This window comes from Monodelphis domestica, chromosome 7 (genome assembly GCF_027887165.1).
Source record: "Monodelphis domestica isolate mMonDom1 chromosome 7, mMonDom1.pri, whole genome shotgun sequence".
In the NCBI taxonomy this organism is placed as follows: Eukaryota; Metazoa; Chordata; class Mammalia; order Didelphimorphia; family Didelphidae; genus Monodelphis; species Monodelphis domestica.
In genome coordinates, this window is record NC_077233.1 from 276730471 (window position 1) to 276753055 (window position 22585).

At 39.8% G+C, this 22585-nt stretch overlaps 1 protein-coding gene across 1 annotated transcript; it reads left to right on the plus strand.

The window, feature by feature from the left end:
- Window positions 1-883: 883 nt before the first annotated feature.
- ISCA1 (iron-sulfur cluster assembly 1) lies at window positions 884-12019 on the plus strand. The gene is made up of 4 exons (XM_001362420.5): window positions 884-1236; window positions 6384-6437; window positions 8829-8934; window positions 10286-12019. The coding sequence occupies exons 1-4, from the start codon at window positions 1156-1158 to the stop codon at window positions 10432-10434; spliced, it is 390 nt and encodes a 129-aa protein (XP_001362457.1). The 5' UTR covers window positions 884-1155; the 3' UTR covers window positions 10435-12019.
- The last annotated feature ends 10566 nt before the right edge of the window (window positions 12020-22585 follow it).

The window sequence follows — 22585 nt, forward strand, 5'->3', positions numbered from 1 at the left end:
CAAGACCCATTCATAGTCGGTTCATAGATAGTTATCAGTCTTTCGTGCTTTGTTCTAAGAGTTATTCTGGAGGGCAAGTAGGTAGTTCAGGGGATTAAGAGACAGGCTCTTAACTGGAGGTCCTGGGTTCAAACGAGGTGTCATACACTTCCTAGTTGTGGGATCCCGGGCGAATCATTCCCCAGCCCTTCCCCAACTCTTCTGCCTTGAAACCAATACACAGTATTGATTCTAAGTCAGAAGGCAAAAGTATAAAAAAAAAAATTTTAATCAGTTTGGAGATTTCCTAAAAATGATGTCATCAGGTTAAAAATGTCCATTCATTGCAGTGCCCTACCACTTACCAACGTGACCACGGGCAAGTAAACCCACTTTCTCCCTCTCATCAACTTTAATAATAATTGTACAATCTACAGGGGACTGTGGTGAATAAAGAAAGCGTTTTATAGCCCATAAGGACCCAGAGTGGTGCTATAATTGGGAGCCTGCTGAAGCGAGCTAAACCCGCTAGATTGTTAAGTTTTCAGCACAAGCATTTCTTATTTAAGCCACTGGAAATATAATAATTGTGTTAATTGTCCAGACTTAGGAAAGTGTGGGAGAGAAGTTGTAAATAAGGCAAATTAAGTTGCAGACACTTTTTTTCTTCAGAAAGTTAGTTGTTAAACATTTACTAGCATACCTCGCATAATCATTGCTAAATTCGGATGGCCAATTGGTGGACAATACGGCCTGATTCTGTCTGCCTGATCCAAAGAAGTGGGAAATGGAAAATTCCCTAAAGAAGTTTCACGAAACCATTGAACTCAGCGATAGAAACCGGGTCTACAAAATCCCCGCGCTTCGCCCTGACGCCTCTCCTTCTAGCGTCATAACGCAGGAGTTTACGTTAACTTAGAAACAAGGTCACACCCTGAGCCGCACATAGAAAAGACTAAGTGCTATCCTGGGTCCCTCGCGCCCCTACAGGTCCTCCTTTGACTGTCAGTCACTGACTTTTGTCCAATAGGAGCGAGGAGGCGGGGAGGGGCGGGGGACACGTCGTGCCGCGTGCAGGAGCTTGTGGCGTCAGCGCGCCCACTGGCCGTGTCCATGGAGAGCAGCTGAGCTGCTGGAGCAGCACCTCCCTGGGAAGGGAAGGGGAGGTGGGGGAAAATGTCTGCTTCGTTGGTGAGAGCTACAGTCCGGGCGGTGAGCAAGAGGAAGCTGCAGCCCACCCGGGCAGCCCTGACCCTGGTGAGTTGCGTGTGTTATGTGCGCGGCGGCCAAGTCCCATCCGGGTTCCTTCTGGCTCTTGACATTGATTTCACCTCCATTCCTCTGAGTCATAGGAAAGGTCATAGTGATGAGGAAAGCAGCTCGGGTACCTTAGGCTGGGGATCGGGAAGCTTCCCACCGGGAACAATTGGGATTTCTTGGATTTCGGAACGAGATAAACAAGTGTCGGGTCCTGAATCTGAAGGGTTAATGAGTCTCTAAGGGCGAACTACATTTCCCAGCAACCCGTGCAGTCGCTGAACCCTGAGCCCAGGAGGACAGGGGGCGGGGCCTCGAGGCTGTTTTTGTGGAGAGAGCTTGAGAACCCTGTGGGGGAGTGCTTGGTAGTAGGGTGGTTGCTGTTTTAAAACTTTTTATTGATGCCTGTTTAAGTATACATATATATGTATATATATAAAACTTATATGTACATATATACACACTAATTGTCACCCACTTCCACGGAACCCTTGTTTGTAACAAGTATAGCCAATTAAAACAAATTACTTCGGCCTTGTCTGAAAAATGTATTAAACAGGGATAGAAATGGGCAATCCCTAACCCTCTCTCCATTGGGCTCCTGAAGGGCCCACCTCTTGCAGATTACGCGGAAGTAACTGCAAGGGATTGTAGAAATCATCTTTTATAATCCAACTCCTGATCCTTACCGAAGAAAAAAGTGAGGCCTAGGAGGTGAAGGCATCATGCAACTAGCAGGTAGAAAGAACTAGGATTCATTCAATCCAGACTTCTGACTTCAAGTCCATTAGATTAATTTTTTTCGAAAGTATTGAAAAAGGCGTTAAAAATGAATAAGAATATACACAACAGAAAATAGTAAACATCAAATATTCCCAAGTACAGATGTCTCAAACATCCAATATTTGTGACTTTGGAAGAGTTATTATTTTTATGCATTCTTTTCTGATATTTTTCCATTAAGAATAGAGCTTTCTTTAAACCCTGCCCTTTTGATACAGACACTAACTCTGGAAATAAATGCCTCTAAAGAAGAATAAAGAACTGAATTTGTAAAACTATTGGAATTTTAAATTACTTTAAAGATCAAATAAGGTAATTGTAAAAAGCCAGGCATGTAATATGTGCTACATAGATACTAATTTTCTCTCTCACTCCCTTTATAGTTAAATAAATTTAGAGCTAGAAAGGACCACAGAGATCATCATAGACAATAACTGTCTGACCCAGGACAAAAACTTTTATCTCCCATTGATTCTTTGCTTTTTCTTGTTTTTACATTATTAATACTGCCCAGAATTTCTTTTCCCTTGTATGAATAAATATATTCTAGCACAAGTCAATATAGTGGCCTATCCAAAAATCTATGCCTCATTCCCTCTTTACTCCACCCCTCTACTGAGGTTTTGCCTGCTTTTAATTTTATTTTTTCTTGTATATGAACAAAAATATTTTGATAATGCCATGAATTCCAACTTGAGTTTTTTTGCCTGTATTTCAGATTTAATGCCTTTCTGAACTTCTTTATGCTTTCTTCTATTGCTTTTTAAGAATGATTCACTATTTCCTTTTTTTTTTTAACTCTTACCTCCCCTCTTGGAGTCAATACTGTGTATTGGCTCCAAGGCAGAAGAGTGGTCAGGGCGAGGCAATGGGGGTCAAGTGACTTGCCCAGGGTCACACAGCTGGGAAGTGTCTGAGGCCAGATTTGAACCTAGGACCTCCCGTCTCTAGGTCTGGCTCTCAATCCACTGAGCCCCCCAGTTGTCCACCATTTCCTTTTTTAATATCATTATTACCACTTTCTGCTCCTTCCCACACACCCTTCCTGCCCAAATAAAAACTTGGCTTTTTAACAAAGTATGCCCATGCGAAACAGATTCACATATGTCTGAAAACATTTCTCATTCTACATCTCTATTCCATCATTTCTCTGCTAAGAGGTAGAATTCATGAGTCTTCATCAGTCTTCCGGAGATGTGATTGGCCATTCCATAGGTCATAAACCTTAAAAGTCATAGGGGCAGCTGGATGGAATAGTTGGTAGAGAAGGGTGGCTTGTAGTCAGGAAGGTCTGAGTTCAAATCCTTTCTTGGATACTTACTTGCTGTGTTACCCTCGACAAATTATTTAACCTCTTTCAAGCTTACGTTCCTCATCTGTAAAAGGGAAATAAATAATAATAGCACCTATTTCACAGGGTTGTTATGAGAATCAAATGAAATTACATTTAAAACACTTTACAAGCCTTAATGTACTATATAAATGTTAGCTATCCGTAAGTCTTTCACAGTTGTTTTCTTGTATGTCTGGCCATGTCACTCTTCATCAGTTTCCGGTCCCTCTAGGATCAAGTATAAAACCCCTTTGTCTTTAAAGCCTTTTAAAGTTTACAGTCTATAAGGGGATGTGATACATAGATTAACTAGCTTGCAAGGCTTTTATTTCTTTTCTTTTTTTTTTAAACCCTTACCTTCCATCTTGGAATCAATTCCAAGGCAGAAGAGTGGTCAGGGCTAGGCAATGGGGGTCAAGTGACTTGCCCAGGGTCACACAGCTAGAAGTGTCTGAGGCCAAATTTGAACCCAGGACCTCCCGTCCCTAGGCCTGGCTCTCAATCCACTGAGCTACCCAGCTGCCCCCATTTTTTTTTTAACCCTTACCTTCTGTCTTGGAGTCAATACTGTGTATTGGCTAAATGTTAAGATCAGGTTGGGCAAAGAAATGAGTTTTATAATTAATAGAAATTTTGATAACTAAGAAAAGTGATGCATATCATATACTGTTTTCTAGTTCTGCTTTTGTGACCTTGGTTAAGTCATTTAATCTCTGCGGGATTTTGTTTTCTCATCAACTGGATTAAGGGGTTAGATTAACCTTCCAACTACAAATCTCTGATTTAATAATAATTGTTGGCATCCTGGCTTCTCTCTTGAATACCAAGTACGTGAGCCAATAGTTTAGCCTCTGTCTGCAAACCCTAAAAAAGTGGCATGGCAGAGTAGAAGGTCATTGGCCTGGAAGTCAAGTGACAGACATTTGTTGTCTGTGCCTCTAATCATGGATAGATTATTTCACCTCTAGTGAATACAGCATTGTAACATTAAAGAGTTTAACTGGTCGTCGCAATAACCATCCATAACTATCTCCTGATAGAGATCGAGACTTTTTTTTTAAATGTGATCAGTACTTGGACAATTTGTTTTGTTTTACAATACATGATTATAACAGGGATTTTGTTTATTTGCTTGATGGGGGGAGGAGATTTTGGAGGGAAGGAAGGGAGAGCTTCATTTTTAAAAAATTTAAATAGATTAAAGAATTAGACTAGTCAAATGAAGTTCATTCTAAAATGTAAAATTCTATCAGTAGGATATATGAAAAAGACGGGATTTAGGAGATGGACAAAGAGTGTTGAAAAGAACTACCTGGATTTCATTTCTATTTCTTATGCAGTATTTCTCATCCTTTAGTCTTATTTCCAATTTTCAAAGTCTCTAGCAAAGTCAGGATGTTGTTGGAGTGGAGAATTCCATAGATCAGATAACATGAGAACCTGGAAGAGTGGGGAAGATATCATCTGGTTGTTTTTGTTTGATCTCCTTTATACTTGCTGTATCTAATCTGTCACTAACTTAACTTTTCTCATTTCAGAATATCTGAAGTTATCCCCTTTTCTCCTTTATCCAGTCCCTCATTCATCACCTCACACCTGCATTCTTGCATAAATCTAAAAACTTGCATTTCTTGATATACTTTCATTCTATATAGCTGATAACTTAGGTTATCTAAAATACTGATTTCATAATCATTTCCCTCCACAAACAGCCATATATGGTTGTTGATTGCTCGGTTTAGCTCTACCTGACTTCTAGTTTTGAAAAATAATTCCTTTTCTCTCAATTCTATACAATTTATCACCTTCCTGTTTTCCCACAAATTCTTAAAATAGAAATCCCCTTACTCTAGTGAGACTGTCTATTTATTGTTCCATAATCCCATTTGTTAATTCCTGTCTCCCTACTTTCGTTTCTTAAAAAATCATAGGATCATAGATCTAAAGTCAGTAAGAACAAATGCCTTATTGACACTATATTTTTAAAATAAAAATCATTTCCTAATAAATTCATTGAATCTTTCCTTGTAACAAAGAGAAATAGTTAAGCAAAAACAGCTGGCAAAATTTCTGACAGTTTAATTTTACCTAAGAACCTTCTCCATTTGGGGGATTTTTTGAACCCAAATATAGGACTTTATGTTGATCCCCATTGTATTTCAGATTAGTTCTGTTGTTCTAGCCTGTTGACAACTTTTAAAATTCCATAGTTACTCCTTTCAACTTTGTATCATCTACATATTTGACAAATAGGCCTATTATGCCATTGTTCAAGTAGTTTTAAAAATACTGAATAACATTTACAAAAATGAAAAATATAGGAATATGTTTTGTGTGATAATACGGGTATAACCCAGATTGAACTACTTGCCAACTCCAGGAGGGGGAAGGGAAGGAGAGAGAGATAATTTGGATCATATAACTTTGGAAAACTTATGGAAATTTGTTAAAACATTTAATTGGCAAAAATAGACAAATAAAATTAAAAATAAATAAAAATACTGAATAATACTCTTCCAAAGAATAACAAATGAAGATCTAATAATGGAGGAAGGCTTTTTTTACCCCTCTGGATCTGTGATCTCATTGGTGTCGGTATTGCACTGAGGCTAACTCAGTTATACCTGTTCGTGTCCTCCCCTCATTTAACCATAGGAAGAAGGGGAAAGATTCCCAATGTTCTGGTGAGGCTTTCTTCCTACTCCAAAAAATAAAATAGACTTGAGTATTGGGCTTAATACTTTAAAATTTTAAAGCACAAAACTTGAAGGGTATTTTAACTAGAATGTAGCCAAGTCTTTTATGTGGTGCCAAACAAAGTAGGAAGACCTGGATGAGTCACTGTTCTTGTTCTGTTTGCCCAAGTTTAGGCAAGTTGTTTTACTTCTGTAATGAACATTATTTTATAAAAACTCCTTTGTAAATATTAATATGAGCAATTGTTATGATTCTTTTTAAGAAAAACACTAACATCTGTGGAGAAGATACAGTAGACATCTAAAACAAAATTTAATTTTCTTTTGTTTTTCAGACACCCTCAGCTGTGAATAAAATAAAGCATCTTCTTAAAGATAAACCTGAAAATGTAAGTAGCCATGAAATATAGATCACGTTGAGAAATTATGTTACGGTTAAGTCCGTTATAACAACATATAGTGAAAAGAAAGCCAGATTTTATGGTAGAGGACCCTCTCTGGTCCCTATTTTCTTCATGTATAAAAATGAAGGCATTAAACTACGCAAAGTTCCCTTCATAATCGGAATCTACAATTTATCTAGAACAAGTGATATAAATCCAGGTTTGTTTCTTACCTACATACACCCTCGATTATACATGTTTGCACGCTGATTACTACTTTAGAATATAAGTTTCTTGAGAATGGGGCTAGCTTTTGTTTGTTTGTTTGTAAGCCTTTACCTTCTGTCTTAGAACCGATAATAAGTGTTGGTTCCAAAGCAGAAGAGCTGTAAGGGCTAGGCAATGGGGGTTAAGTGACTTGTTCAGAGTCACACAGCGTGGAAGTGTCTGAGGACAGATTTGAGCCCAGGACCTCCCATCTTCAGTTCTGGCAATCTGTCCGTCCACTGAGCCACCCAGCTGCCCCATGATCAAGTTGTCTTGAAGCAGAGAAGCGGAATAGAGCAGGCTGTGCTTGGGAAGCCGCTAGGGCTCTAGTCTAGTTGGAAAGTTGGGCTTATTGGGGGCAGCTGGGTGGCTCAGTGGACGGACAGATTGCCAGAACTGAAGATGGGAGGTCCTGGGCTCAAATCTAGCCTCAGACACGTCCCAGCTGTGTGACCCTGGGCAAGTCACTTGACCCCCATGGCCTAGCCCTTATTTCTCTTCTGCCTTGGAACCAATACACAGTATCGATTCCAAGATGGAAGGTAAGGGGTCTTAAAAAGGGGGGGGGGGGGGGGGGGAGTTGGGTTTATTAAAAGAAACGGTAGACTAGGAGACTGAAGAAATAAGTGGAGACCAAATTTTGGTTGCCAAAAAAAATGTATCCTGCCTAAAAAGAAGATATAAATAAGGCTTTTAAGTAGTAGTAGGGATGATTGGAGGTGTGGGAGTATGGGATAGATTGGAAGATGGAAAGAATATATGGACCAAACAGTTTGTAAAGCTGTTGAAGTAATACCAAGTAAGAAATAACAAGGCCTTAAACAAATTTGGCAATGAAGAAAGGGGGAATGGTGGCAGGAGATGTGGAGATAAGACTTGTCTGCTTGGTTGTTAAGGGAAAGGGAAGAGCATTCAGAGACAGAGGTCTTAATTCTGGGAAGGATTGTGATGCCATTAGTAGAAATAGAGAATTAGGAAGAATTTCAGATTTTGAAAAAAAAATAACTGAAGCAAAACCAGAAGAACAATATTCATCCGCACTGGGACTATACAAAAATAAAGTCACAAATATAGAGATGAATGAACAGAGGAAGATACAGAGAAAGCAACTGATAAATCTGTGAGTGCATTAAAATTAAAAATTCACTTTTAATTGTACATCTTTATAAACTCATTCTTTAGTTCTATTTAAAGTCAAATATGTTTTGTTTTTAAATAAAAAAGGGATGGATGTAGAGCAAACTAATTTAGGAGGACACAGACCACCAGGTTCTGGGATTGCTGTGTTTTTCCTAAAGGCTCTGATTTTAAAAACAGAACTCTATTCTGTCAAGGTAGAGTGATAGAAAGAGACCAAGTAGGCCTCCTGGGGAAAGACACCATGACAGTCACAGAGCACCTAGAGGATCTTGTGGAATTCTAACTTCCAGGTTTTTAGGAAACTATTTTGGTGCAGAGATTAGGAGAGCCCAGCCTAGACTCTGTCACTCGTTTCCTGTGTGATTTTGGACAGATTATCACTGCTCTGATCCTCGGGGTTTTGTTTTTGTGGTTCGCTTTTTAAATGGAAGCTTAGACTAGCGACTACTCTAGTGATGTGGGGGCTGAGCCCACTCCTCTGTACAACCTGCTACTTGGCTCATTAACGTTCATCTTCATGGCCCTGAGGTCCGAAATAATCCGAGCCGTTGTTGTTGTTCTCTTGCTCAAGCCGTCTCGTGGCCAGGCTCTCAGCTCCTTGTATCTTAAAGACACAAGTAACGATCCCTCAGCCTCACAGAGGTGTTAGACTCACCTCAAATTAAGAGAAGAAAAGGTGTTGTTTTAACGAGGTGGGGAAAATGTCAAAACTGGGGCTTGTGCATTGTTTGGTTTTGTTTTCATTGTCATATTCTATCATCAGTGTTTTCCTTAGAGGGGAGAAAATGATGACTAGATTGTAATGAAAAGCAGTTTAACCCGCTTAGTCATTCCACGGGACCACGTTAACCTGAGAAATAGCACTTGGTGACCTCTCCTAGTACAGGTGGATGCATGAATATTGGTGACTGAGTGAGCTTGTTGTCGTCTGTCTTAATACACAAAAGCAGCGTCTGCATCTGAGGAAATGCACCTTGAATTCTTTTTCAGGTAGGTCTGAGAGTCGGGGTCCGAACCAGAGGTTGCAATGGCCTTTCTTACACTTTAGAATACACCAAGACAAAAGGAGATTCTGATGAAGAAGTTGTTCAGGATGGTAAGTCTTTCCTTAAAAACGCCCCTAAATCCTGCATGAAGCACGCGATATTTCGTCTAACGAGCCAGCATTGTTACGCTTCTTAAATAATAAAAAGTCATTTCACCCATCTGCATTCGTCTGCTTTTCTTAGTTTACAGACTGCTGATGCTTTGCTTTGAACCCCCGAACAGCAGCCCCACAGCCACTCCAGCCGTGAGGCTAGCCTGTGCTTTGGGGAATTCTTGCCTGCTTTCCTGGCCTCACCTCTAGACTTTTGGTACTAGGAAACAGTGGTTTGCCTGTAATGTTGATCTCCCAGCTAGCTGGCCAACAACTCGTAGAAGTTCCTTTGAAAGACAAATGAACAATTCTTCACTTTCTGGAAATCTTCCTTCTTCGAGATAGGGGCCATGTGGTGTAAAGCACCCCGGATTTAACATGGTTACCATCTTGGGGGCTGGAACTCGCCTCATGTCATTGTTTCCTGTATCTCAGGGATGCTAATCATTTGCCACATGCCTTTCCTCCTGGGGGGTTTTTCCGTTAAGGCAATAGTAAGCAATAGAACATTCTGGGCCTACCTTTAATGAAACCATTTTTTCTTAAAAACTAATTTCCAAAATCAATTTTCCTGCATAAAAGAGTTTTCTTCTTGAAACAAAAGTAAAATTTCAGAAATAAGATTTGTGCTTTAAATGATAGGGAATCTTTTATAAAGAGAAAAACAACTATACTTTGGTAGTTTTTTTTTTTATCTAAATTTTCTACCAAATATTGGTGACATCAGGTTAGGCCAGACTGTATTTTCTCTGTGTGTTTGACTCGTGTGTTTCCGTGACATGGTCCTATCCTACAAGTATTATTAAAATATTAAGAAACAAAAAAGATAAATATTATAAAGTGTGATTAAAATGTTAGTATTAATTAGTAGTCATTGTTAGCTCAAAATCAGACAGTAGAATAGCCAAGACTGTTTAAAAAAAAAAAAAGACATGACATTTATTTTCCTGGGCATAATTGTGGTGGATTTGGTAAAATCTTCAATCTTTAGGACATTTTTACTGAGATTCTATGCATTTTTAAAGTCAGTTGAATGCAATGAAAAGTAAATCAGTGTTTTACATGGAAACATTATTGACTTGCTCACATGCAGAATTTATTCCTGTATGTAATTGCTTTCACATGAGAGTTGTAATATTGGTACAAAAAGAAAACATAAAACAAACCACTTCGACAGAGTTACTGTAACATATACAAAAGCTTCCTGTTTAGCTTTGTGGCTTCTGTTTGAACTTCATTTGTGCTTTGCTTTGGCAAATTCTACAAGGCTGTTCAGGCACTATGTAACATGTGTTTTGTTTTCCTTAAGGAATTAGAGTGTTCATCGAAAAGAAAGCACAGCTAACACTTTTAGGAACAGAAATGGACTATGTAGAAGACAAATTGTCCAGTGAATTTGTTTTCAATAACCCAAACATCAAAGGAACATGTGGCTGTGGAGAAAGCTTTAACATTTGAAAACTCAGGACTCCTTTGGCATTAATACCAAGAATGCTCACGGTCAACCATGTGGCTTTCTAAAGAAATCATGTTTCTTTCAGGTTCTGGGCCTTGCAATGTATGGCTGCCTTATGAGGAAAATAAAGTTAATGCATTTGAAAATAAAACTATTGTGTTAAATTCTGGAAAAAATGGTCTTTGCACCATCTCTTATGTGACAGATTGTGTCCTAGAAGATTTCTAAGGAGCACCACTGTTACGATTTGATAAAGGAAAAAACTAACCAACCCTTATTCTGAGTTTGTATCTCCATCTGTTATTTCTCGTAAAAGAAATTTTCCTTGTCCTTGTCTTATTGATTAGATTTCAGTCTTGCATTTCACATAGTTGTACGTGCAGTGGATAAGTGTGGAGTATTTTCCTAGTTTTTACTTTTTTTCCTTGATTTGGGGTTTTCAAAATTCAGAAGCGGAAAATCTGACTTCTGGTGGCAAAAAACTTTAGAGATCTCTCACCTCACCTCAATAAAATATTGATCAAAGCTGTAACAGCCTGGGTCAGTGTATTGGAGGTAGATAAGAGTTTTTAGGAACACTGCAAAGACCATGCTTTCTGAGAATAGATATCCCACTTCTCCCAAATGTTTATTTCTCCCTAAAGCATGAGGCCTAAAGCTGATTTAGAATTTTAAAGCTGGTTGGAATCTTCTAAATCATCTAGTTCAACCCCACCCCCTTCCCCCCCCCCCAATTTAACCAAGAATCTAATAAGGTGGGGTGACCTCCCTGGGGTCACATCCTTGAAGTCACTTAACTAGTTAAAGGAAAACCCAAACTGGGCTTTCCCTTGTGCCACCATAGCCCTTTAAAGATCTGGGTCTCTTATTTCATTGTCAGCTGTGCATAATGCCCCTGGGCTTAGGTAGTAGAGGAAGTTAAGGATCTATATTTGAAAAGAGTAGAGTGGCCTTTTATCTAGTCTACTTGTTAACTGAATTCCTTAATCTTTCAGTAGGGTACTGTGTTTTCCTTAACTGATAATTTGGAGAGAAAGTTGTTTTAATGGCATTCTTTCTTTATAATTGTGTAACCACAATTCAAAAAATCAAGCATGATGGGTAATGGAGCATCCTGATAATTCCTTTTTTTAAAAATTCATTTCACTACTATAGCTAGTATGCTCCCCTTCGGTGAACGACTTTTCTAAAGTTTCAGATTGCATATTTTCTGAATCCCAACTTCTGTTGCTGGAAGATTCATTCCTTTTTTAAATGAGTGAAACTCTTCCCCTCAATTTTCTCTTGACAGTGTTCATTGCCTATCCTAGTTTTTTATTCTGCAGGGTTTGACACGTGGAATGCTTTGATTTTGTGTTTAAAATTTCAGTTCCTTTAAATATGATTGTCCTGTTCATATCCTGCTCATTTGCAGCCTGCCCATAGGAACCTGATGCACAACACGCACAAAACCTACAAAAGTAATATTATATAAAGTGCTAGTAACAATTTGTATAGTTAATATTATTTTGTTGATCCATTTATAATTTGTGCAATATTGTATGTAGAAGTCTTTGTTGCCAATAAAAATGTGTCCTCTCTATTTAAGTATGAGGTTTCCTTTCATTTTTTTGTTTTTTATTTAAACCCTTGCCTTTCATCTCAGAATCAGTACTATGTATTGGTTCCAAGGCAGAAGAGTGGTCAGGGCTAGGCAATGGGGGTTAAGGGACTTGCCCAGGGTCACACAGCTGGGAAGTGTCTGAGGCCAGATTTGAACCCAGAACCTCCCGTCTACACTGAGCTACCCAGCTGCCCAGAGATTTTCTTTTTTGAAGGAGAACATAAAAAAGGCATCACTCCTAGAAGGACAGTCTTCCTAGTGTTAGATTTAAAATAGTTTGGGAGCATTAAATAGTTGTAGATAAGAGAGTGGGAGCCATAAACTGATAATTAAAATGTTTGGGAGCAAGGGAAGTATATATAACAATTATGATCGCTGAAATATGTTTTCTACTGTGTCTTGGGTTTATATAAATATAAGATGATTGCCAGGGAATATATTCCCAATTTATGAATATGCCCAAGCCAACTGGGTTTTATAGAGAAATTTAATTTATAATACACTGATTAGTCAATAGAAAAAGAGAGAAAGTAAGAAAGGAATCAGAATGAAGGGCCTCAAGCCAATAAGGCCTAGACCTCAGTCCTAAGAGATAAATCAGTCAGTTGGTTTTATCACTCACCCAAGATCTCTCTAGGTAAGGCTTCTCATGCCAACCTCAGGCTCCACCTTCAAGAGAGCCTCCTTTCAAGAAATGTTTCCAGAGAATTCTCTTCCTAACTCTTCCTGAGTTCACCTTCCACAGCCTCCTTCAAACCTCCAGGAACTCTCCCTCCAGGACCTCTCCTCTCAGACCTCCTTCAGAGCAACCCCCTCAGAGCAAAACCTCCTCCCCTCAGTTCTCACATCTACCAATCACTGTCAATGTCTCCCCTGTGCCAATGGTGGCTCTAGCTTAACCCAGGACCGCCCAGAGGTCTCTCCCCTTTGCACATGTTTGTTGAAGGTCATATTCTCAAATAATTAAATCTTGATCTTTGCTGCAGCCCTTCCTAAATCCTGTTACTCTGAGTAGGGTGGAGATTGTAGTTTCCAAGACCTGGTTCTGTCATTCCAAGTATCTCTATTGTATCAATTCTAAAATCAATCATGACTCAAAGAACTTCCTGTTCTATGCTTAAACATAGGTCAAAGCCCTTTCCATTGTTTAGCAAAAGGTTTCTGTCCTAAAGTAGTCTTAAGTAGGGAGGAGAAGGATCCTCCCATGCCAAGGAGTTTCATATTCCAATAGAGTTCTTACAATCAGTAGGAAATATTTTCAAGTATGAAATTTCCCAATGGGGAAATTTCCAACATTCATAAGTCTAAGAAATTTTAAGGTTTACACTAGTTTTCCTCCCCCATGTCTGAGCTACTGCTGTAGTTTCCTAATTGGACTCCAGGATTTCTTCTTCCTCCCTCTCCTTCCATCGTAGAAATAGCTGCTGATGGAACATCCCTTAAACATGGTTTCCATGGCGTCACTCCCTCCCTTGCTGAAGAATCACAAGGAAGCCCCGCATCTCCCACTGGTCCTCTTCAGCACCCACTTCAGGCCGTCCACTCAGGCAGGCTCATCCAAAGTCTCCCTCATTTCGGGAGGACCTTTCTTCCTGCCCAGGAATAACAATCATTTGTGAGAGCTGACATTAAGGAGCATTGAAGGTGCGCAGAATGCTTTCTCATCTCTTCGGCAAGTGCCTGTATGGCAGCTGGAGCTCAAGAACAAGGAAGGGACTTCCCCAGAGTCAAGCCTCCGAGGCAGGATTTGAACCTGCGCTCTGTCTTGTTGGGGATCACCACCGGGCCTGAGCCTGGCTTGCTACCTTGACTGAAGCTTCAGCAGCAGCTGATCCAATTCCGAGATTTCTGGATTCCTGGATGGGAAATCTGCGATTCCAAACGCCTCTCCAGGACGACGTTCGAAACCCTACGACCAAGAAGCCTCCTTTTGACTTTCTACTTAAACACACGTTCTCTGGGCTCCGTATTACAGTTAATGCATTGCTCTGAACTTGGCTTCCTGCTGCTGCCAGAACATTTTTATTTCTTGGCTCTGCCTCCTAGTACGAAACGTGTCCTAGACGGCTGGAAGCTTGGACTGACTCCTCTTCCTTCTGGGTGACAGGATCCCTGATGTCATAAAAATGTTGGGGAGCGACCCCAAGCCAGGCAAATCCCATCCATTCACTCACCTCCACATCCCACTCCCAGCTGAGGACGGACCCCTGAGCGTTTGCTACCCTGATTCTTTGACGTTTCCTATATAAATGTTCTCATTGCCCTGTAAGGGGATGCTTAGAAACTTGCTAGTCATCCCAAGCACTAACCTAATTAGTTCAACTTAGCCTGTAATAAATAAGACTTATTCAATTTAACTATCTTAGAACCAATATTATGTACTGGTTCTAAGGCAAAAGAACAGTAAGGGCTAGGCAATGGGGGTCAAGTGACTTGCCCAGGGTCACATAGCTAGGAAATGTCTGAGCCCAGATTTGAACCCAGGACCTCCCATCTCTAGACTGACTCTCCATCCACTGAGCCACCCTGCTGCCCCCTTAACAACTATTTTTTTTTCCTTTTCTGTGCCACTCAGATTGTCTTCTTTTTTTTTAAACATTTTATTTGGTCATTTTCATACATTATTCATTGGAAACAGATCATTTTCTTTTCCTCCTCTTCCCCCCCCCCCCCATCCCCTTAACAACTATTTTTGAAGATGCTTGGATGTCGAGTTTCAGAAGACACAAGCCTTCTGTGCTTAATTTTTGACCTGTTATCTCCGCAATTCCATCATAGCAGATGGGAAAAGGTTTTTTTTAAGAGATTCATATTGATTCTGAAAGTTCTCCAGGACTTCCTGTCCAGGAAATAGCCTTTCTTCTGGGCTGATAACTGAGAAACCAGGAAATACAGAAACCTGTGAAAACATTAAGCTGCTGCCTAAAGACCTGGCGTTGATTTTTAGTCAGAAGTCTCGCCGTTCTTCCTGGTACCAAACCATTTGTTCAATTTCTAATTTGGTTCAAAATGATGACTTTTCTATCACCTAACAAAAGGAATAAAACGCTCTCTGGGACATTCTGTAAACGAACTATGCTCTCACCTGACTAAAGCAACTTATACGTTTCGATAGAAAAATTGCACGATCCATACAGATGTGTGTCAGAACCTCTGTGGGCCCCAGAAATTGATAGGATGAAGATACAGAAAATGAGGCATTTGGATGTTTCAACTGCTACTTCTTTCTGTAAAGACAAGCTAGATGATAAGAGGAATGAATTCCAAAGTATATTTCTAGAGCACCCACAGGCTACAGAAGCCCCGAAACATTCAGAGATAAGGACACAGGCTGCTTGCTTTGTGTTGCCATTTTCCATGAGGCTTACGTAATAATCGCAACTAATATTTGTACAATGTTTAAGATTTCAAAGCAATTATCTTGTTTCATCCTTACAACGCTAGAAAAGAGTCTCCTTTGATAGGTGAAGAAACTGAGCCTTGAGAGGGACTGTAAACTCAAGTGTATCCAAATTATTCACAATTTGAAATGATGGCACATTTTTAAATTTGGAACATAATCATCCAAAAAAGACCATTTCCAGAAATCTTATTGTGATGAGGGCAAGGGAAAGAACTAGAGAATGGAAACTCGTCACATAAAAATAAATTATGAAACTTTTACAGTTTACAGAGCATTTTCATGCATTGTTCCATTGATTCTCACAGAAACCCAGTGAGGCATATTGTCTATATTTTAAGGTCTAAAAATCTTGAGGCTAGAAGAGGCTATGCCTAAAGTCACATAGCTAGTAAATTCCAGAGGTAAGATTCAAATTCTAGACCTAACTCCATGGTCAATATCTGAAACAGCTATTTTTTTTTTTAATTCAATTGTCTAGAATTTCTTAAACACTTACTCTGTGCAAAGCCCTGGGAATACAAAAACAAAACATGAAAACCCTTCCCTCCTCTTCCCTCAGACACTTCTAGTAGCTTGAATTGTACCAGGGAGGGGCAACACACAGAGCAGTTAATTCAAAATAATTTCAGAAGGAAAACCCTCAAACTTCTAAAAGGCAGATACTTTTATCTCTTTAGGAAGGAGCACATTCCAGGTGTAGCTGGAAAGACAGCACTAGCGAGGGCTGGACCTATGTTCAGTCTGGCCTCCAAACATTAGCTTTGTAACCCTGGACAACTCACTTAACCCTGTTTGCCTCAGTCTCCTCATCTGTAAAATAAACTGGAGAAGGAAATGACAAACCACTCCTGTATCCTTGCCAAGAAAGCCCCAAATGAGGTCATAAAGTTTTGGGCATGACTAAACAACAACAACATTCCAGGTATGGGGAATGGAAAGCTGTGGCCAGCAGAGAGATGTCCAACAGGTTTGGCTGCCCACAATATACCAGATTAAAATTGGGAAATTCTCAACAAATTGGGAAATAAATAAAAATCACAAAACACAAATACCATTACATTTTAAAACTAAGACAATATGTAGGCTAGCAGGGATCCTTAAGTACAGATCAGTGGCCCTCTTTTTATTTGAGTCTGTTACTACTGTTGTAGAAGAGAAGGGGGAAAAAATATACACCACCAACTTTGTAACAGCCACTGTGCTAAGAAAGCACTTAGCACACATCTCATTAGAGCTCCACAACAACTTTGCATGGTAGGTGCTGTTCTTAGTCCCATTCTATATTGTGAAACTGAGACACACAGGTTAAGGGATTTGCCCGAGGTCCCCCAGTGTCTGGGGCTGGATTTGAACTTAGGGCTTCCTGACTCCAGGCCCAACACAATATCTACTGCATCATTGAGGTGCCTTAGGAACAGCAAGTAAGCAATGTCCCACCTCCATGTTCACAATCTCTGAAATTCCCTTTTCTGATCACTGTCTTATTCGGTCAGTAAAAATCTAGTATGTACCAGGCACTGTGCTAAATGCTAGCGATACAAAAAGAGGTAAAAGACAGTCCCTGCCCTCAAGGACTTCAAAACTTATTAGGGAGAGATAATAAGGAAATAATAAATATATACATACATATATATTTAAAAATAAGTATAAAAATGAGTCATACATAGACTACATAGTAAATCATTAACAGAGAGAAGGCACTAGAATTAAGAGAGAATGGGAAAGGCTTCCTGTAATTGGGAGTTTGAAGAAGCCATGAAGCGAGAATGAGGAGAATGTTCCAAATCCCTGGAGCAAAGAAATGGAGTCTCTTGTTCATGGAACAGCAAGGAGGATAGCAAGGAAGGTCGGTGTCCCTGGATGAAAGAATTCACCTGGTGGAGAATAAGGTATTAGAAGATAGAAAGGAGCAGGGGAAGGATGGGGCTGGGTTGGGGTAGGGGTGGGGGATATGTCAAACAAGATTTTGTATTTGATCTTGGGACAGGGAGCCACTAGAGTTTGGAGGGAGGGGGCCATCACGGTCAGTTCTACATTTTAGAAAAATGAATGGACAGGGAGAGACTAGAGGCAGAGAAATTAATTAGAAGGTAAAAGGTGATGAAAGCCTGAACTAGGCTAATACCTGTATGGACAGAGGGAAAAGGAGGTTGGGTAGAAATGACAAGATTTTTCAAAGGATCGGATATGTGGGGTGAATGAATGAGGAGTTGAAGATGACACTAAGGTTCTAGACCTGTATAGTAGAGAAGATAGTAGTACCCTCAGCAGTGACAGGGAAGTTAAGAAATGGGGAGATTTCTTTTAGGGAGGGGTGAGTTTGCTTTTAGACATGCCAAACTTGAGATGCCTGCAAGACATCCAGCTCAAGAAGTCCCAAGAGACATTTGGAGATGCACAACTATAGCACAGCAGAGAGATTAGGTCTGGATATAAGCAACTGGGTGACTACCTGCATAGAGATAATAACTCACTGGAGCTAGTGAGATCAAGTAAAACGGCATAAAAAAAGGAGAGTCTAGGACAAAGTACTTAGGGACAGACATTCAGTTATACGTAACCCATTTAAGAAGAGGCAAAGGAGACTGAAAAAAGGAGAGAGCAGTGACACAAAACAGAGAGGAGTGAATATGCAGACAGTGGTTGACAATGCCAAAAGCTACCGAGAAGTCCAGAAGGATCAGAAAAGTGGTAAGGGCTAGGCAAGGGGGATTAAATGATTTCTACAGGGTCACACAGCTAGAAAGGGTCTGACTCCAGGTTTGAACCAAGGACCTCCATTCTCTAGCCCTGACTTTCTATCCACTGAGATACCTACCTGCCCCCCAAATGTTTTTTGTTCAGGCATTTGTCATGTACAACTCATCGTGACCACATTTGTGGTTTTCTTGACAAAAATACACCAAAGGAATGATACTTCTCCAGTTCATTTTACAGATGAGGAAAGTGAGGCAAACAGGGTTAAGTGACTTACTCAGGGTCACACAACTAGAAAATTTCCAAGGCTAAATTTGAAATCAGGAAGATGTGTCTTCCTGACTCCAGGTCCAGCGCTCTATCTACTGCACCACCTAACTGCCCTTATTTAATTTTAAAATTAAAAATATCACTGGTAATTTTGAAGGAGATAGTTGAATGATGAGATTGGAAGCCAGTATACAGGGTGTTTAGGAAAAGGAGGCACTTTCTCAAAAGAGTTGGTTCTGAAAAGAGGGGAGAAATATAAGAATATCTGTGATAAATAGTTGAACTAAATGAAGGTGTTGTTTGTTTGTTTGTTTTTTAAGGATGGAAGAGATAAAGGCATATTGGTACATAGAAGGAAGTTAGTAAAAAAACAAATAGAATTGGGAAGGAGTATCATGGGAGGCTTGAGAAGAGATAAGAAGGTTTAGAACAGCCATTATGAGTAGTGAGATAACTAATCAATTAAGAAGGAATAGAACAATTGACTAGCTTAATGAAGAGCCCATTAGAGATTAGATAATATGCATTTGCTGTGTGCCCAGTCAGTATGGTTTTGTGTTTTCCTAGAGCAGTGATGGCAAACCTTTTAGAGATGGAGTGCTGCCCCCCCCCCCACTTAGTGCCAGACACACCCTGCTGCCCTTCTTACCCTCACACAAGAGAGGGAGAAAGCACCCCCTTAGGCTGCTGGGAGGAGGGGCAGGTGAAGTGAGGAATGTCCTCTGTGAGTGTAGGGAGGGGAAGGGGAGTGACCTGAGCTCTCTGCTCCCCTACAACTCTGCCTCCTATGAGTTACCCACCTTACCTGCTGTGTGCTCCCTTTGGGCTACTGGGCAGAGGGGTGGGGGATGTGAAAAAATGTCAACAGGCACAGTGGAGAGGGGGAGGGGAGCAGCTCTGCCGGAGTCCCTCTGCCTTTCTAGTAACAAACTCTACTCTGGAGAGGGAGGACAGCCACATGCCCACAGAGAGCTTGCTGCATGCCATATTTGGCATCCATGCCATAGGTTCATCATCACTGTCCTAGAGCTCAATTAAAAAAAAAAAACTCTTATCTTCTACCTAAGAATCAACACTGTGTATTGGTTCCAAGGCAGAAGAGTGATAAGGGCTGGGCAAAGAGACTTATGTGACTTGCCCAGGGTCACACAGCTAGTAAGTATGTGAGGCCAGATTTGAACCTGCGACCTCCTGTCTTTAGATCTGCCTCTCAATGAGCAACCTAGCTTCCCCCCATAGAGCTCAATTTTGCAATACATGAATGTAAATGGAGTAGGTAGATGGTGGGTATAACTCAGGGTTGGGACTTGGCAAAGCATGATCAATAATTTGAATCAAGGGTGGATGATAATGAAAAATTGAATTGGTTTACCAAAAGAATGAGATAGAAAAGAGAGAAAGATAGCCAATTCAGGAATGATGGTGTGGGAAAGAACTTAAAAATGGGGAGAATAGAGGTTATATAATAAGGACAAAGGTCAGTGTTGGTGTTAATAAGGCATAGGGGAAAATGAGACAAAAAAATTTGATTAGATAAAGGAATTTTGAAATTCACGAATATAAAAATGGAACCTAGATTTGACCAGCTTTGTGAGTAGCTAAAATAGAATGGAAGAATAAGTTTTGAGAATTTAGTAGATTGGGGAAATTGGAAGTTAGGATATTGAAAGGATATCAATATGCTCATGGAAGTTCCCTAGTATGAGGATCAGGAGACAGAAGAGAAAGACTATGAGTCAAGCACTTAACTCTTGAGGAAAGAAGGAAAATGTCAAGGGAGGGTGATATAGATAACAATTGCCTGGATTTGGATTGGGTGATAATTTGGCTATCCTGAACCTCAAAGGAAAAGAAGTTATTTAGTGAAAGTGGTTGAATGGGCAATGGGGAACAAAAAAGGTATTCTAATTCTCCCACTATGACCAGGTGAGTCATGGGTTTTGAGAAAATGTCTGTCCAGTAATGGAAAGGGTGGTGAGGGAATCAGTATCATGGGAAAAGAGTAATATCTCAGCATAGACTAGAAGATGGAAGGAATGAGAAAGGTATAAAATGAAAGGAAGTGCTATCCTAAATAAAAGACCAATAATTTACTTTATAGAAGTAGATAAAATAATAATAAAATTTCATCTGTAAGAATAAAAAGGGAAAAATCTCAAGGGCAATAATGAAAAACATAGAAATAAAAGTCTTAGCATTTATAATTGAAAAATCTGTTACTCTAAAAAAAAAAGAACTACATTTCCCAGGACTCCACTGACTTCCTGTCATTATGTACGGAATGTAGATAGAGGATATAATGAGGGGCCTGGAAGAGTCCTGCCTCCCTTTTTGGCATGATGCAACAATGATGGTGGCAGCAGTAAGGTGGGGATTTTGAAATGGATAATCAGGCATGAGCACGTGGTCTTTATTTTGTATCCTCTTTATTCCTTGATTTCTAATGATCATTTAATAAATCTCATAAAATATAATATTTTTACTATTAAGATTTAATTTTAAATTTTACAGTTGGCAACCATGAGGGGATGAGAAAAACTCTCAATATTTTAAAAAGATAACCTAGATAAATCTTAAGCCATGTTTCTACTGTCAAGGCTTTTCACCCACCCCAGCCACCTACCCTCTCTTTGAAGCTGCTGCCTTTTTCTTTCCCTACTTTTTGCCTAGTCTCCCTCCCTACAGGCCTGGCTATTTTAAGTTTGAGGACTCTTGCCCATATGCTTGAACCCATGTTTGTGTTCCTCATTCCTCGCTGCTGATTGCTGATGGCTGCTGGCATTGCTGATACTGCTTTCTCCAGCCCCCAACCCCAATCACTCATCCAGCCTGGCCCCAGCATCTGACCCCCAGCAATCCTTCTCCTGATCTCTGGCTCTGCTCCTAAATCAGCCTCGGCTGTTGCTGATCCTGCTGCTGTTGCTGAGAAGCTAGGAGTCCTTGGAGCTGTTCCTCAGGGCAGATGGTAAAAAACAAAACAAAACCAGAATGTCTTTTTCATTAGGCAACAATTTAGCCTCCCAACTCCCTCTGGGGAAACTATCATTTTACCTCAGGGAGGACAGGGAGAAGTTTTTACTCTTCTAAACAGGAAGTTGATTATAAGCATGGCATACTCTATGAAAAAGCAGTACTTTGCCTATTTCAAACAGTTTTTATTATGTATGAGTGCACTGATCCTTTTACTTCTCTTGCCTGAGATTCAGGGGAGAAATTCATCTCCCTGCAACTCTTTGCCATTTGGGCCTGCCCAGTTTGAGATTCCTAAAACCCATGATCTCCCTCACATTGGGAGATACAAGAGCACTGACAATAGAAATCTGAACAGATAGAAGAAGGAACTTTAAAGAGTCTGAGGGTGAAATTTTGGAGCCTCTTCAGACTCCAATGTTTTATAAAAGCCTCTGTATTTTATTGTATTTTGCTGATTGTTTTATTCAAAATTTAATTTTGCTGTTTTAAGTTCATGTATTAATGTATTCAATACTATTCTGTTACACTGAATCAGTTTAATTTACTGTGCTTTAACTACTGATATATTCTGTTACCTTTTCCCTGTAACTATACTGAACAAAGATTATTGAATAAGACCATACAAAAACAACTTTTCTTCCATTTTGGCTTTGTAAATTGTCACATAGAGGATAGATGGACTTCAAAAACTGTTTACACTTGCATACCAACCTTTGCAAAATGTAATGAGCTAAATATCTCAAATTGATTTTAAGGGGTCTTTTTACATGATTTTTAGATTTTTTTCCCAACTCTGACTGATCATTTTGCCTGCCTCTGACTTATTTGTAACAAGAGGAAAGAGTCCATTTTAGTAGCTGAAGTGAAATACAATTATAATCCCCACTTCCCTCATTTGTAAAAATGTGAATGGATGGGACATTACAGTCTCATACCAAAGGAGCTGGGAAGTTGATCCCAGGACATGGTAGACTACCAAAAGGGAGCATATCTCATTTATAACTCCTTAGCTTACTATACCCTTCCACCAGAATGATCTCTAGATCCTTGGTGACAATTTAGACTCAATAGCAACAGTACAGAGGTTTGGTTTTTCTAAACAACTCTGACACATTTTTGTAATGATGGCAGTAATAGTTTTTAAAAAATATCTCAGCCAAGGTTGAAGCATTGTTACTCCTGAAAAATTGTGACAAGTGTCCATTAG